The sequence below is a fragment of the Solanum dulcamara genome, chromosome 4 (assembly GCF_947179165.1).
Source record: "Solanum dulcamara chromosome 4, daSolDulc1.2, whole genome shotgun sequence".
Classification (NCBI taxonomy): Eukaryota; Viridiplantae; Streptophyta; class Magnoliopsida; order Solanales; family Solanaceae; genus Solanum; species Solanum dulcamara.
The window spans coordinates 78,035,852-78,051,025 of NC_077240.1; the positions used below are offsets into that span (position 1 = coordinate 78,035,852).

The following is a 15,174-nucleotide window of genomic DNA, read 5'->3' on the forward strand; positions in this document are numbered from 1 at the left end:
ACCCTCCGTGAGTACACAAGAGAGCAGTATGTGTAGCCTCGACATGATTCACAATATATGTATAGCATTTAGGGGCCAGTCAAGCGAAATGAGGTGATTTTTTAATTTTTCATGTGTGTTAGCCTATTAGTATTTTGGTGGTATGACTTCCTATAAAAAAAAACTGAAACTTTTACGAGACCCAATGTAAGTACCCGAGGGAGAAATACGTTTAGTCTTGGCACGATCTACGTCATATTTATAGCATTTAGTGGTCACTCAAGGTGAATTAGACGATTTTCTTATTTTTCGTATGTATTAGACCATGAATATTTTGATGGTATTACTTTTTGTCAATTTTTTCCTCAAATCATTATCGAACCCTCCATATATACGAGGTAGCAGTACGTGTAAACTCGGTACTATCTACAACATATTTATAACATTTAAGGGCCACTTAAGTGGAATTAGCGATTTTCTCATTTTTTGTTTGTGTTAGCCCATGAATATTTTGATGGTATGACTTTCATTCAATTTTTTTCTGAAACTTTTATGAGATCCTCTGTAATTACCTAGGGGAGTAGTATGTGTAGCCTTGGCACAATCCACATCATATTTATAGTATTTAGGGGTTACTCAATTAGAATTAGATGATTTTTCTATTTTTTGTTTATTTTAGCCAATGAATATTTTGGTGGTATGACTTCCGGTTAACTTTTTTTCCAAAATAATTATCGGACCCTTTGTAAGTACTAGAGGTAGCAGTTCGTGTAGTCTCGGTACGATCCACGACATATTTATAACATTTAAGGGTCTCTCAAGTGGAATTGACGATTTTCTCATTTTTCGTGTGTGTTAACCCATGAATATTTTGGTGGTACGACTTTCATTCCATTTTTTTTTAAAATCTTTATGGGACCCTCTATAAGTATTCGGGGGAGCAGTATGTGTAACCTCGGCATGATTCATGGCAAATTTATAACATTTAAGGGGTCATTCAAGGTGAATTAGACGTTTTTCTCATTTTTCGTGTGTGTTGTTAGCCTATGAATATTTTGATGGTATGATTCTAGTCAACTTTTTTTGAAACATTTACGGAACCCTCCATAAGTACCCTGGGGAGCAGTACGTGTAGTCGCGATACGATATACGATATATTTATAGCATTTAGGGGTCATTCAAGCGCAATTAGATGAATTTTTTTTATTTTTCATGTGTGTTAGTGTATGAATTTTTTAGTGATATGATTTTTGTGCACTTCTTTTCTAAAACTATTACAGGACCCCTCATAATGACCTGTGGAACAGTACATATAGCCTCACCATAATGTGTGGCAGTCTATGAATATTTGGTGGTATAACTTGTGGTGAAAACTTTATGAGACCCTTCGTAATTACCCAAAAAAGCAATATGTGTAGCCTCAGGACGATCCATGCCATATTTATAATATTTTGGTACCACTCAAGCGGAATTAGGCGATTTTCTCATTTTTCGTGTGTGTGTTAACCCATGAATATGTTGGTGGTATGGCTTCCAATCAATTTTTTTTCCAAAACCTTTTTGGAAGCCTCCTTTAGTATCTAAGGAAAGTAGTACGTATAGCCTTTGCACGATCTACGACATATTTATAGTATTTTGGGGCCATTTAAGTTGAAGTAGGCAATTTCTCATTTTAGTGTGTGTTTGTCAATGAATTTCTTAGTGATGTAGTTTTCGGACATTTCTTTTCCAAAACCATTACATGACCCCTCATAATGACCTGGAGAAATAATACATATAACTTCACCATGATCCACATCATTTTTTTTAGCATTTAAGAATCACTCAATAAAAATTATACGATTTTTTCAATTTTTCATGTGTGGTAGTCAATAAATTTTTTAGTGACATAATTTTTAGACACTATTTTTCAAAACCTTTATACAATAATCTGTAGTGACCTATGTGAACAATATGTATAATCTCATCATAATCCACACAATTTTTTTAACATACAGTAATTCAACAGTTTTCTCAATTTTTCATGTACGTGGATCAATAAATTACAATAAGTGTAGTCTTTGATATAAGATACAATATTAATTTCATCCAATTCGAACATTCTCTTGAAATATTTCGGCTTTCCAAATCTCCATGACTGAGGGGGATTCAAATTTTTGTTTGAACCAGAAAAATTAATCACATATTAGCTTAAGATTTTATTGACAGCCTAAAGGCAGAAAGAAAAAAAAATGGGGGGGGAGGGGGGGGCTAATCGGAGTCTATTTTTGAAAAATAATTCTTGATTAAGCCAGAAACATGCTGAGCTACCCATAATGAGCCAGCCTCTGTGCAAGAAAAAGCATGAGTAAAATCCTCTCTTTCTACTGCTAGAACAACACCTGGTACCTTATTGGAGATCTGTAAGAACAAAAGTAGCTATTAGATCATATATCAAGCAAGTGATTAGAAAATAAAATTAGTCATTACAGTTTGCAATAACTAAAAAAGAAATGGGATGTCGAAACCTTGAAACAACGGTAAAGTTTTTAGGATTATTCCTTAGTAACAGGCATCACTAAAAATCATCTTAGAAACACACTATATTTCTTTTGGATGACTTGTAGAGAAGCAAAAGCACGTTTGAGTACAAATCTGAGAAGTGAGAAGTTCAAACCAAGAAGATTAAGGTGGGGGCAAGAAGAACGGTGTATCTCACATAGCTTTCAATCGACATTTTTCTTGACAGTGATACGTAAACAAGTGGGACGTGTATCACTCACTCGGGCGTTGGGCCACCTGAATAAGCCTGATATGTGTTATCTAGGCAACTCAAGTAGACTGCGCACACACACACTCCATCACATTTAGGACATCAGAAATAGGATATATATACTCTAACGGAGACCACATAACAAGGACAAAATCTGTTATTGCACACATGTCAAGATCTTTACTTAGTAGTGTGGTCTCATCTTCATTTCAACTCACAGCTGCAATCTGGCTTGTATACTTTGTCAATTTCTAATTTCACTGACAAATGAGTTATAATTCATTTCCTAGTTCTTTGAAAATTGATCATATGACTATGGTTTCTAATAAGATAATCAAGTTGAGGCAAGAGTTCACATCCCTCCTTTTTATACAACCATGGTGTTTAGGCCAACTTGCCGTACCTCGACTAATTTACACTGCTACCTCCCACCAGCACATGTATCGGATAACTCTATCAATCAAAGCTTGAATAGATGGAAGAGATCACTTAGTGCTTTTGCCTCCGCTAGGATTTGAACCTTAGACCTCATGGTTCTCAACCAATTTTCATTGACCACTAAGTCATACCCTTGGTGCAATAAGATAATCAAGTTGTTGCAGGAATTTACATTCTTCAGCAACACCAATGGAATTTACAACTAGATACATCTAATTTTAATAGTATATGTATAAACGTTAATTCCAAGTTCATAATGCTATGGAGGGATCATTAGATGATAAAAAGGCAACAATGAATAGACTGATAACCTACGCAAACATACTTGAAGTGTTAAACATCATGCTCATTTCTCTTACATCAAAATGCAGTAATTTCGACCATATTGTAGAATTGAAACAGAAGTTCTAGATTTTATCTCCTAGAAACTCATCAAATTGATTCTTACAGCCTTCAACTAGACATGAGTTCAAAAGAGCCAGACTCACAGCATGCAGAGCAGACTCGTTATGATGTTAAAGCATAAAAGTTTTAAGAATGCTGGTCATATCTGTATCTAACGTTAACGAGACATCATAGACACAGTAATCTTTGTAGTTTCACATTGCAAACATACAAGGGAAAAATCTTCTCAATCAAATAAACATGCAAATAGTATTTACCTCTTCATAAAGATCTAAGGGACCCCAGTGATCGTCGACTCCAAACAAAAATGCCATCTGACTTTTCTTTTCTCTCATAAATGACCAATCAGGTACCTCAGTAAGCTAATCCAGAAGAAAAATGAACGCATAATTAGGATAGACCGAGAAAACTTCTACGGAAAATTACCAATATGGATGGTTCTGGGGCAGTTTGGGGGGAATACATTTTTTCTGAGTCATCTTTTAGCTTGAAATCAATATTTTCCTATGGGAGTATCCTGCCGTAGACTGTGGTCCAAGCTATTAGTGTGACATACATGATACATGCAGCTGTTGTGCAACAAAAATCACATGTTTTTCTCACCCTTTATATGAAAAATTACAGTCAATAGCTATCTCTTCCATAACCACCATCATCTTTAACAAGAATATTTTGCATGAAAAATGTTCTGGAACAAGATTGCTCGGACTCTCCATAAATACAGTCGCACCAGTGTCGAATCCTCCAAAAATGCACTACTTTTGGAGGATCTGACATGCACCAATGACATTTTTAAAGAGTGTGCAACATGTGAAACTTATAACCAACTCAAATTAGGTCGCACTGGATCAAATAAAGAATATCCTTGGAGCAATATATATCACGTGACAAAGATAAATTTACCTTTTCAAATTCGGTCATTGCCATGTATAGCATGTTCTGAACGGTATGGTACTGAAAAGCATATTGAAGTGTCCAACAATGATTAGTATTCGAACTAAGAATAGATACAGATGTGTGACTTTAAAATATCCAGTATCACAAAGAACAAAAGAAAAATTGTTTCTTGATGAAAACTGCAATGGTACCAATAGACAAAAAGAGGTTAGTGATTTTGTACTTTGTTTTGAACACTTCCGCTCAAGATTACAGCGAGTAGAACTAGGAGCAAATTGCAGCCATCTAGTTACATAATTCTTCAGCAACTAGGTAACCTACAAGGAGCTGTCATAAAACGTTTCAGCAACTAGGTAATCTACAAGGAGCCGTCATAAGACGCCAAAACAGTGGGCTGAAATATGGAGGATTTCCACGTAACTGTGGGTTTACACCTGGATCTACCAAGAGTCTGTACTTGTTTACCCTAGTTATGATGAGATAACCAATAGTATACAAGATTGGTGTGTACTGTTTGGACACAAAATTGTGTTAATAGACAAAACTATTAAGAAAGACGATCAAAAGCTTGAACTACAGAGGATGAATCTAGAGTATAAAGATTTTAGGAAGAGTAAAAGTAAGACAATATATGAATTGCGGGTTTAGACTTTAGTTAGCATAAGAAGAATGAAAATGGAGTGAGACTAGATGAGATTACAGTTACCAAAATGCAGACTACTTATATATTTAGGCTAAGGATCTCAGGAGAAAGGCATTGGTAGATGAAAATGTAAAATATATAATTAAAATAGAATGGCTAAAATAGAGGAGTCCGACAGGAAAATTATATGATAGGAGGATACCTAATAAAGTTGTAGACAAGTTCTATAAAATAGTTGGGAGACCACAGTGAATTTGATACTCTAATCCCCAACATATCCACAAGATGAGTTACTTAGAAATGCGAAGATATAAACAATGCACCTATTCAACAATAAGTACAAGTAGCACATGCGAAAATAATAAATTGTTCTACGAAATTGTTTGGTCGTGTCTTTTGTGGACCTCCAATTGCACGGTCCATAAGTGTGACAACATTATGACCAAAAGTTTTAAAAGGGGGACAAAGTAGATCTAAAAACACATGGAGGGAAGTCTCAAAAGACCAACAATTTCTAGTAATCCATATGGACTAGGAAAAAAAAAAGGAGCAAAGTGTCTTTATATGTGACACCAAATAGTTAAATTAAGGTTAGTCATTACAAGAACACTTGTTTGACAAGAGTCTTATAAGTTCGCTTATAAATAGCATAAGAGTGTAAGGATATATGTGAGATTTTGAGAATCCCGTCCTAAAAGAAATTAGTAGGTAGAGGAATGAAATGAACCCAAATGGATACTGATTAAGGACTCCTATAGCTGATCCAAACTAGTCTGAAATTGAAGTGTAATTATTCTCGTAAGACTTAGGATTTGACCATGTTTGCCTACATAATTTCATTTCAACTTTGATGGCTCTGAAAGGGGAAAAAAGATACGTGGTTTGCTTACCATCAAAATTGACGTGGTTTGGCTTTTTATAATTGTTTTGGTAAGAGCTTTGACTTGGCATTTGGGGGAAGAATTGACTTACAGATCAACTTGGCAAGTAGAACTCATCGCTCATTTATCCAAAACAAAAGTAAGTAACAGGTTGATCTTATACTTCAGATCTGATTACCACCAGTGATAATGAGAACCGTAAGAAATCGACCCTCACCCTGAGGACATGTGAACAGAGAGCCTCCACTGCAGATGAGCACCAGGAATTTCCCACAGAGTTTTTCACCAGAATCCTGGAGATCCCGACTGGTAACAATCCCAGAATTGCTACAATTGAACTAAGGCCCGTAGATAAAGTGCGAGATCTACAGAAGTTATAACCAAAGAACATCAGTTTAGTCATAGTACAGGAAAAGAAGTGATAATATACTCAAAATCAAAAGTGTCCCTCGATTTGTTTATTGGATATTTTGGATAGATGCCACGTATTAAATCTAAAATGAATAAATTAGAACTGCTCAAACTCTAAATCTACAACTTAAGTTCGGAGAGCTTCTTAAAACAAGATAAAAAGAGGCAAGAATCAGTTGCAAACAGTCGGCAAAATGGATACAAACTAGAACAATACAAGTTACATGTCGAAAAATAAAAACTACAGTCAGTGTCTAGTTGGAAATGCTAATCAAATCATACGATCTGCAAAGAGAATTTGAAATTTCGAACAAAAAGCAATCTGATTGCGCATGCTTGTTATCAAAGTACACAATATAATATTAATGGATTCTATAACTGTTTCATTGAGAATTGAAAACAAAGGTTCAGAGCTGATGTAAGAGAAAAAGCAAAATTCGCATTGGTCCCAAAATGGGCAGGAAGGAAAGTAAACAGCTAAAGTACAAAGCTCTCACTTCACATAGAGACAGAAAATGGAAAAAAGAAGAAGAGATCTACGCTGCAATCTTCTTAATAATAGCTTGTGTTGAAGACTTGGTGTTTACAGCTAGAAATGGATACAAGCAAATGCAGTATGTCACCTAGAAACCAAAATAGAAGTATAAGAATGAGAATTAGGATTTTGAAAAAAAGAGGCATAATAGTGAAAAATATTATACATAATATAAAGAAGGCATTCTCATCACCTTTCCTTGAAATCTTTTAAAAATGTCTAGAGATATGTATGAGCCAATAGAATGACCAACCTAAGAACGGAAATCAAAATCAGCCAATAGCATAAGTTAATATTGCAACACATGAAACTTCTAACACAACAAGAAACTGAGAATTGAATATCTACATTAATATCAAGTTCCCATTTCTTCTTATAGCTTTCTGTGGGTTTCGGATCGAGATCTGAACGTACTATTGTGATAATGGAATGATGGTTCAGAGAAAGAATCCAAATAACATCCAAGTAAGAGTAATTTGAGTGTATATTAATGCAATGCCCAACCTTACCAGTACTATAGGAACTTCAACATCCTGAAGCTCATGCTCTATGAAGTTCATCTGGAAAAGAAGATTTGAAACAAATTAAATCAAGAATGCAGACTGATATAGACCATTGTTTTGAAAGGAACTTTTATGGCGAGTCCCGGGGCGCAAACTGGAGTGGGCACACATAGAAAGTGAGGCGCATAACATACCACAAGAAGAAGGCTCACACCTATTGAAACTTTAAAAATTAGAGGTAATTTTGACAATCCCATTGTTTTTTCTAAATCCCTCTTCGTTAATACTCAAATTCTTCCCACACAAAAGAAAAAGATTCCTAACTCGTAAAAGTAAGGCTGATCAGTGACCCTGAACCTGAAGAAATCATCCTCAGACCAGTCCTAACGACTTTGGCATGATCATCTTGCTTTACCCTTTGCTTTTTCTGTCACATTAGTTTTTGGATTTTCATTTTTTGCGTGCGCTTCTGCCTTTGGCATGTTATTTTCTTCGATGTTGATTCACCTTCTATTTTCTGCTTTTTTTCTAGTTGAGGAATGCAAGAAAGCATTCACTACATGTTCAAAATTCAAATTCATGTGAGATGTGACTTTGGAAGAAGTACGAGTTGTTGCATCCGGAAGTGTAATATGGGTAGATAATCTGGAATTTTCTCCAACTAGGGGCAATTCCAAAGACTAGATATCTGATAGATGACTTTGTTAGTGTTAAAGCAAAAGCAAGCTACTTCGAACTCCAAAGTAGGATACTATATACAAATCCTATTCATATTCCTTATTTGAAATTGCACAAATCCTATTCTTATTCTAACAATATTAATTATTACAGCGTAAGTTGAATACTGATGGGACTTATGCCCTGTGGATTACGCCTTGCCCCATGCCCTCAAACACCGATATAGACGTTGAACTACCAAATTCAAAAGAAAAAAAGAAGATTTCTGAGAAAGAATAGATGAAGCTGATCCAATAATGAGTATGAGTAAAAACTGCTCTTGACTACATCCTTCAGCCACAAGCTGAATGGTAATTTCAACTTTCCATTAACATAGATATAGCACTAATGAGGAAATATTAGTGCTATTGGTACCCTAACTCATAACAGATTTGAAAAAGAATTGCTAATGATATGCTTTTGACCATCCCATCCGTCACATCCCCTCCCCGAAAAAAGAAAGGATTTCTTAAAAAAATAATTTAAAATGAGGTAAGAATATTACCTTGTGATCTGTTTGTTCTTGCAGTGAGAACAGCCTTCCGTGCTCCCAATTCTAGCAATTGGAACAAATCATGCAACTATGTTAGCCATGCAGTTGTTGGATTATTAGTGCCAGCTGAAAGTGTAAAACAAGATATTAACATACACCAACGAATATTCATCTTTAAAGACTCTCGAGTCAGTCTATGACAAATCTTAGGTCAATCAAAGACGGGAAATCATCCCATTGTCTTCACATGAGATGCAAACTGTGAACTAAATTCAAGGATTACAAGGAGTAAAGATAACACAGAAAGGAAGAACAAATGCCAGAGGCCCTTACGGCAACTCAAAACTGAGACTCCATTTTATCAAACGGATATCACATGTTCCAATAGAATGATGTGTGCAACCTAACTTGCACAGCAATACCAAAGCTTCATTACGACTTAGCTCACTGCATCCTTTCTGATAGACGGTCTTTTAGTTCCACATAAATTCATATTGAATGCTAATGGAGTTCAGAAGTTGTATGCTGGTGCAACTATTCCATACCATATTAGTCTCCTCGATGCTTGTATTTAAGAAGAGGTTCCAGTTCATACGATGATCCCTTGTCATGGATAGACGCACATTGTTGCACACATATCTGAAAGACACGAGTGTATATATACATGATAGAAATGTCTCATTGGTCTCCAGTCTTTTAGTTCCCCAGTTAATATTCTTGAATAGACGACTTGTACGTATTAATTAGGGCACTTCTTAGGTTTTGTAACTATTCCTACTTTTTTCTCCTGTAAAAGAAACTGTCTTTAATGAAATATAAATACTTGGTAAAGACTAGGAATCTCAACCTGTTGTACTATGAATATTTAGCCCAAGAAGCAGGAACAAAACTTAGGAATAGAGAGTTAAGAGAAATAGTTATAGTAGGAATTGAACAAGTTGAGATTAAGTTACAGGATGCGAAAATATATTTTAACCAAGTTTCTTTTCATACTTTTTACAACTTCAAAGCGTCAAACTCAATTTTTAAAACCTATCCAGGACCATTTTATGTTGCACCTATATATGCTAAGATTTTAGAGAAAGCCATTAACTCAAATTCAACATATAAGTACTTATTTGATAGCTAAAGAAGAGTTCAAATTTAGTCTTAATGGGGCTCAAGAGATGAATCAGACACAGAAGTTCCTATATCTTGTGCTTTGTGGGAACATCAGTTGCTTAAGGAAAGATAATTAACTAGAGATGTGGGCTACATGAAGTCATCAGCCAGACAAACATATTCTTTCCCCACAAGCCAAAGCTCAGAAATATTCAAGGAAACCATTTAGTAATATAGGCAGTAAAGAGGAAGGTTTTTTTGACAGATAATATAGACAGTAAACGTCTTATACAAGTCAAATTAGAAGTTGTATTACATTCAGGATCTATAATTCAGCCAATCATTTCTTACAAAAGTTTGCTCAATTAACACAGATTGTTCTATGCACCTAGAACTGTATGTTGTGTTTGTTGAACTTTGTTTGCCTGTTTGGTACTAAGGGAAACATTTTCCTGAAAACTATTCCCATGATGAAGTCATTTTGTGGTAGCTCATTACACAGAAACATTTTCCGTTATAAGTATCTCAATTCTTACTCCATATTACTTGCTCCAACCAACATTTAAGACATTATTATCAATCTCTAACGATAAAAAATTTCATCAAATTTTCAACACAAAACACCATCCAATTGTTAACACTATTATCAATCATTAATAAATATATTCCAAAAAAGTATCCTCTGTCCACCAACAAAATACATAGAGAACAGTTTCAAGGAAACATTTTTCGGACAAAACATATTCCCCGTACCAAACCCATCCGAACTAAAGCATTCTTGAAGTATTCCTGTTTGGACATGAGTTTTTTTCTTTTCTTTTCAAAAAATTGTGTTGGTTATACATTAGAATGATTTTTTGGTTAATTTTTGGAGATGAGTTGATTTTGACCAATTTTTTCAAGTAAAAAAAAATCCCACTCACAAATCATCAACTTTTTTAAAGTGAAATGCATGTTCAAACACAACTTCTACTTCCAAATACCATTTTTTGAGTTTGACTTCAAATGCCAATGAATTTGTTTCGGACATTCACGTTTCGAGGAGAATATTCACTTCATAGGCAAGAATACAGAATTCCTAGTAGCCAAATTGATGTTGGCCTAAAGGCATTACCTTTTCTGTTTGGGCAATGTGCGAGATTGCTGAAAGAAACAAAAAGAAAATGGAAGCAATCAGTACAAAAGTTCAGATTTTAAAACCACAAATGAGTATTTCTAGCTGACCATGAACCTCGCTATTCAAGATGTTATAGTCTTGTAGAGGTCAAACTGTATCTTGCCTGTCACTGATGCAGTTCCATCCAGCAGATCATAGAGTGATTCCAGGAAATCAACATAAAATGAGATAACACCTGCAGCAGTATCAACATAGTTTAGTTACCTTAATCACTTCACTAACACGTAGAAAACATAGATTCACTGGCTTACAAACTATATCAACCTGGATTTCCAGGAATAAACAAGACATGAAACTTCGGGTCCTTGGCATGAATTTCCAGCAGATCCATCTTATAACTGACCAAGCATTACATGCACAAGAAAAGAGACTAATAGTTTCACATGCAAATAAATGTACAAAACCCTCAATAATATACACTAAAAACATGATTTGATCTTCAATCAGCGGCTCATTTCTCATAAGTAAAAGGAGATTGAATAGTAAGTAAAACACCAATCAGTTCGGTATCGTAGTATAAACCATGGGAGTAGCAAAATGCTATCTCAGTTATCCTACCTTACTACTCCATCCGTTCCACTTTGTTTGGCACTATTTCCTTATTAGTCCACTCCCCCCCAAAAAAAAATGTAGCACATTCTTATATTCTTTAAAGGATGAAAATACTATAAACCAGAGCTTTTTAAATCAAAAATATTTTTAAATGCTTCAAGAAATCCTAACGAAAAGAAAAGTAAACTTTTTACTCTCCAACTACTACATATAAAAGCACCTACCGGTGTGTCCTAGTGGTCAATGAAGTGAATAACACCATGATGTCTCAGGTTCAAATCCTAGTAGAGGCACAATACTAAGTGATTTCTTTTCTCATATGTTCTAGACTTGGTGGACAAAGTTATGTGGTACCTGTTACTAAAAAAAGAAGAGGATGCTAATTTCTACACCAAAAGAACATATTTTTAAAATATAAACTCACTATATAGAATTATGAATGTGCTTCAAATTGAAACTCCAATAATCACGGGCAGAGCTAGGGAGGCGCGAATCGCGAAAAACTACATTTTGTGTATCTAAGCTCAAAATTACTTAGTATATATAATAAATGTTGAATCCTCTGGACTTCTTTCTGTGTTTACTTTTTTATATTTTAAATTTGAAAATCCTGACCTCCGTCACTTAGTAACAGTATGCAAAACAAAACTCAAAACACATAATCGAAATCCCTAATCTGCATTAAACTAGTATAAATGAAACAAATTAAGAATCAAAAACACAGTTGAGAGTGTAATAATACCCTGAAACATTACAAAGCCGAAAACTTGCACGCTTTCTTTTATCAATTAGACTCAAATTTGCAGAACCCATTTGTGAATTTCTGCACTTCGATGAAATTCTTCTCCTGAAAATAAAAAACCCAGAGAAAAAAAGTAATTAATTATCGAATATATATTTCAGGAAAAGAAAAAAAATACAAATTCGATGTTGATTTACATAAAAAAAAAAGTGAAATTAATTTATTTATTTATTTGTAGAAAAGGCGTAGAACCTGGAGAAGGAGAGAGTTCGAATAATGGGAGAAAAATGAGCAACAAGCATGGATTTGAATAAAGGATTCAAGTGTGTTTTTTTGTTTTTTTTTCTTTTATCTCTCATTTTGAGCTCGATTAATTCACATTTGACTCAAGTAGGCCTAATTATTTTTTATTTTCAAAATGAGATATTCTTATTCACTGCAATACATTCTTTAATCTTACACGTTGTTCTAGAGACCGTTTGGATGGGCTTAAAAAAATAAGTTTTATGTATGAAGTGCTTTTAGAATTTTAAAGTGCTGAAAGTTATTTTTATAAATAAGCAGTTGAGTGTTTGGATAAAAGTGCTTAAATGATGAAAATTATGTGAATTTTAGGGTTAAAAGAATAAAAAGGGTAGTTTGAGAATTTAGTTAAAATATAAGGGATATAAAAGTAATTTCCATGGTCAAAGAAAATGACTTTAAGCACTTAGAAAAAAAAAAGTTAGGAATCCTAATTTTTCATTTTTGACTGACTTTAAGAACTTTCTGGCTTAAAGTTAGCATTAGGCGAACACGTCCAAAAGCTGAAAAGGGCTTTAATTTGGTTTTGACCAACTTAAAGCCAATCCAAACGGGCTCCTAATTACATTTATAACTTCAATTTTTTATTTTTTATTTGATGTTCGAAAATTATATTGACCAAAAAACATAAAATCTTTATTTGAGCTTATTTAAGCAAAAAACATTCAGGGAAACTTACCAAAACTTACTAGTTTAGGAGTTAATGTCATGATTCAAAATGGGTCATGATTGGCATCACACTTATCCTTTTAGGTGGGATAACCAATGCTACAAACCCCAACTTATGTTAGCGATTCAACTTGTGGAATACTACAATAATGCGGAAGCGCAGCTTATGAAAATAAAAAAACAACAAACCACTAGGGACTATTACATATCATTCCCAAAACCTGAAAGTCATTATATCAAGGACATCTAATTCTAAAATACTAAGTCTGAAAATATCAAACACCAAAATAAATAAATAACATAATGTGTCCGAAAACTAAAGACATCATGACATGCCCGAGAGAATCCAACACGAGCTAGAAGGAATAGCTCACCTTGGACCTGATGTGCTGGACACTGGTTAGAGCTGACATCGAGTTGAAGTCGATGGAACACTCGCTCCACTCCACAAAATAAAATAAAGAAAAATACAATTTAGAGTCAGTACAGGACAACATGTACTGAGTAGGTATCATCGACCGACTCAAAATAGAAATCAATATACATAAAGTAATAGCGGAAAATCAATCATAATACGTAACAGGTGACAACCAACAAGATAAAGATCAAGTGACAACACAATGAACAATTTACGTAACCAGTTAACACTATCAAGATCACACATGAAGACTCAGGCCTCCACATCAAGCTTTTTTGGAAAATGAGTTATTTTGAGATTGAGTAGCATTAAGTCATTTTAATATGTTTTTCTTTAATATTATCGTGTCGGAACATAACACGCGATCCAATAAAATCGTGTTGGCATATGACACCCGATCCAAATATATCATGTTGAAATATGACACCCGATCCAATAATATCGTGTCAGAACGTGATACCTAATTCAAATATACCGTGTCGGAACGTGACACCCGATCCAAATATAATTAATTTATCATTTTTTCTTATCACTTTCCACTTTATTAACAATATTTCATCAAGACTTCTTTATTCAATGCATCACTTTTGATGAGATAAATTCAAGATTATGGATTTCACGGTCTTGAAATTTTGGACCAATCACCACAACATATCAACCATCCAAACCACGATAATTGAATGCATAGTAAACTTCACATATTACTCAATGACTATTAATCGCCATTAAGAGCTTATTTATGATATAGAATAAAACCATAAACTACCTCAACAGAAGAACCGAAATCAAGCAAGCTAACTATCACGACCCAACCCCGTAGGCCGTGACTAGTGCCCGAATTGGACACTCATATACACGTTTGTTATCTAAAATCTATCAACCCCATATGACATGAAATTTATACGGACGGAGCGTCGTCTCAAAACCATCACATATACATGTATACCAAAACCACTTGTCTCCTAGGGAGTCACAATTGTCAAAAATAAGATAGCAAAAAAAATAAGATAGCTTAGTGTGTAAGACGACAAAGTTGTCATTACATGTATAAACGTCCCACTATATACATAACACGAGCCGACAAGGTTGCCACTACGAATGGAAACGGTCCAAAATATAAGTCATATCAGTACAACCGGACAACATCTATATAAAACCAACACATATGTCTACAGGCCTCTAAGAGTATTAACAATAGCATATGACGAGATAGAGCCCCACCGTATCCCTAAATAAATAAATATATACATCAATAGATTGGTACCAAAGGTCTATGCTTCGGAACGATGGAGCACTCCAAATTAGCTGAGTGGAAATCCTAAGCTGACGGATCCCCAAAACGATTATCTATACCTGCGGGCATGAAACGCAACCCCCCCACGAAGAAAGAGGGTCAGTACGAAATACGTACCGAGTATATATAAAGCATAAAATACCATAAAGGAGATCACATCTGAAATAAAAATTCAGGAGATAAGTATCATAATCAATGAATCATTGTACCTGCGTCTTATGAAATGAAGTCATGCATATCATCATCATATATCGTATCCGGCCC

The 15,174-nt window shown here is 34.6% G+C and overlaps 1 protein-coding gene across 1 annotated transcript; it reads right to left on the reverse strand.

The window, feature by feature from the left end:
* Positions 1-2,024: 2,024 nt before the first annotated feature.
* On the reverse strand, positions 2,025-12,580 carry LOC129887701 (uncharacterized). The gene is made up of 13 exons (XM_055962898.1): positions 12,479-12,580; positions 12,227-12,331; positions 11,197-11,270; positions 11,036-11,107; positions 10,870-10,898; positions 8,667-8,717; positions 7,451-7,501; positions 7,135-7,194; positions 6,947-7,029; positions 6,213-6,360; positions 4,478-4,528; positions 3,832-3,936; positions 2,025-2,379 (listed from the first exon to the last, which is right to left on the reverse strand). The coding sequence occupies exons 1-13, from the start codon at positions 12,526-12,528 to the stop codon at positions 2,230-2,232; spliced, it is 1,029 nt and encodes a 342-aa protein (XP_055818873.1). The 5' UTR covers positions 12,529-12,580; the 3' UTR covers positions 2,025-2,229.
* Between the last annotated feature and the right edge of the window lie 2,594 nt (positions 12,581-15,174).

Bases quoted from the DNA above. Each gene is read 5' to 3' on its own strand.
- LOC129887701 (XM_055962898.1), bottom strand. From the start codon at position 12,528: ATGCTTGTTGCTCATTTTTCTCCCATTATTCGAACTCTCTCCTTCTCC. The intron at 8,718-10,869 runs GTAATGCCTTTA...TCCAATTGCTAG, and splicing joins ACATTGCCCAAACAGAAAAG to AATTGGGAGCACGGAAGGCT. The intron at 6,361-6,946 runs GTAGATCTCTTC...TAACTTCTGTAG, and splicing joins ATTATTAAGAAGATTGCAGC to ATCTCGCACTTTATCTACGG.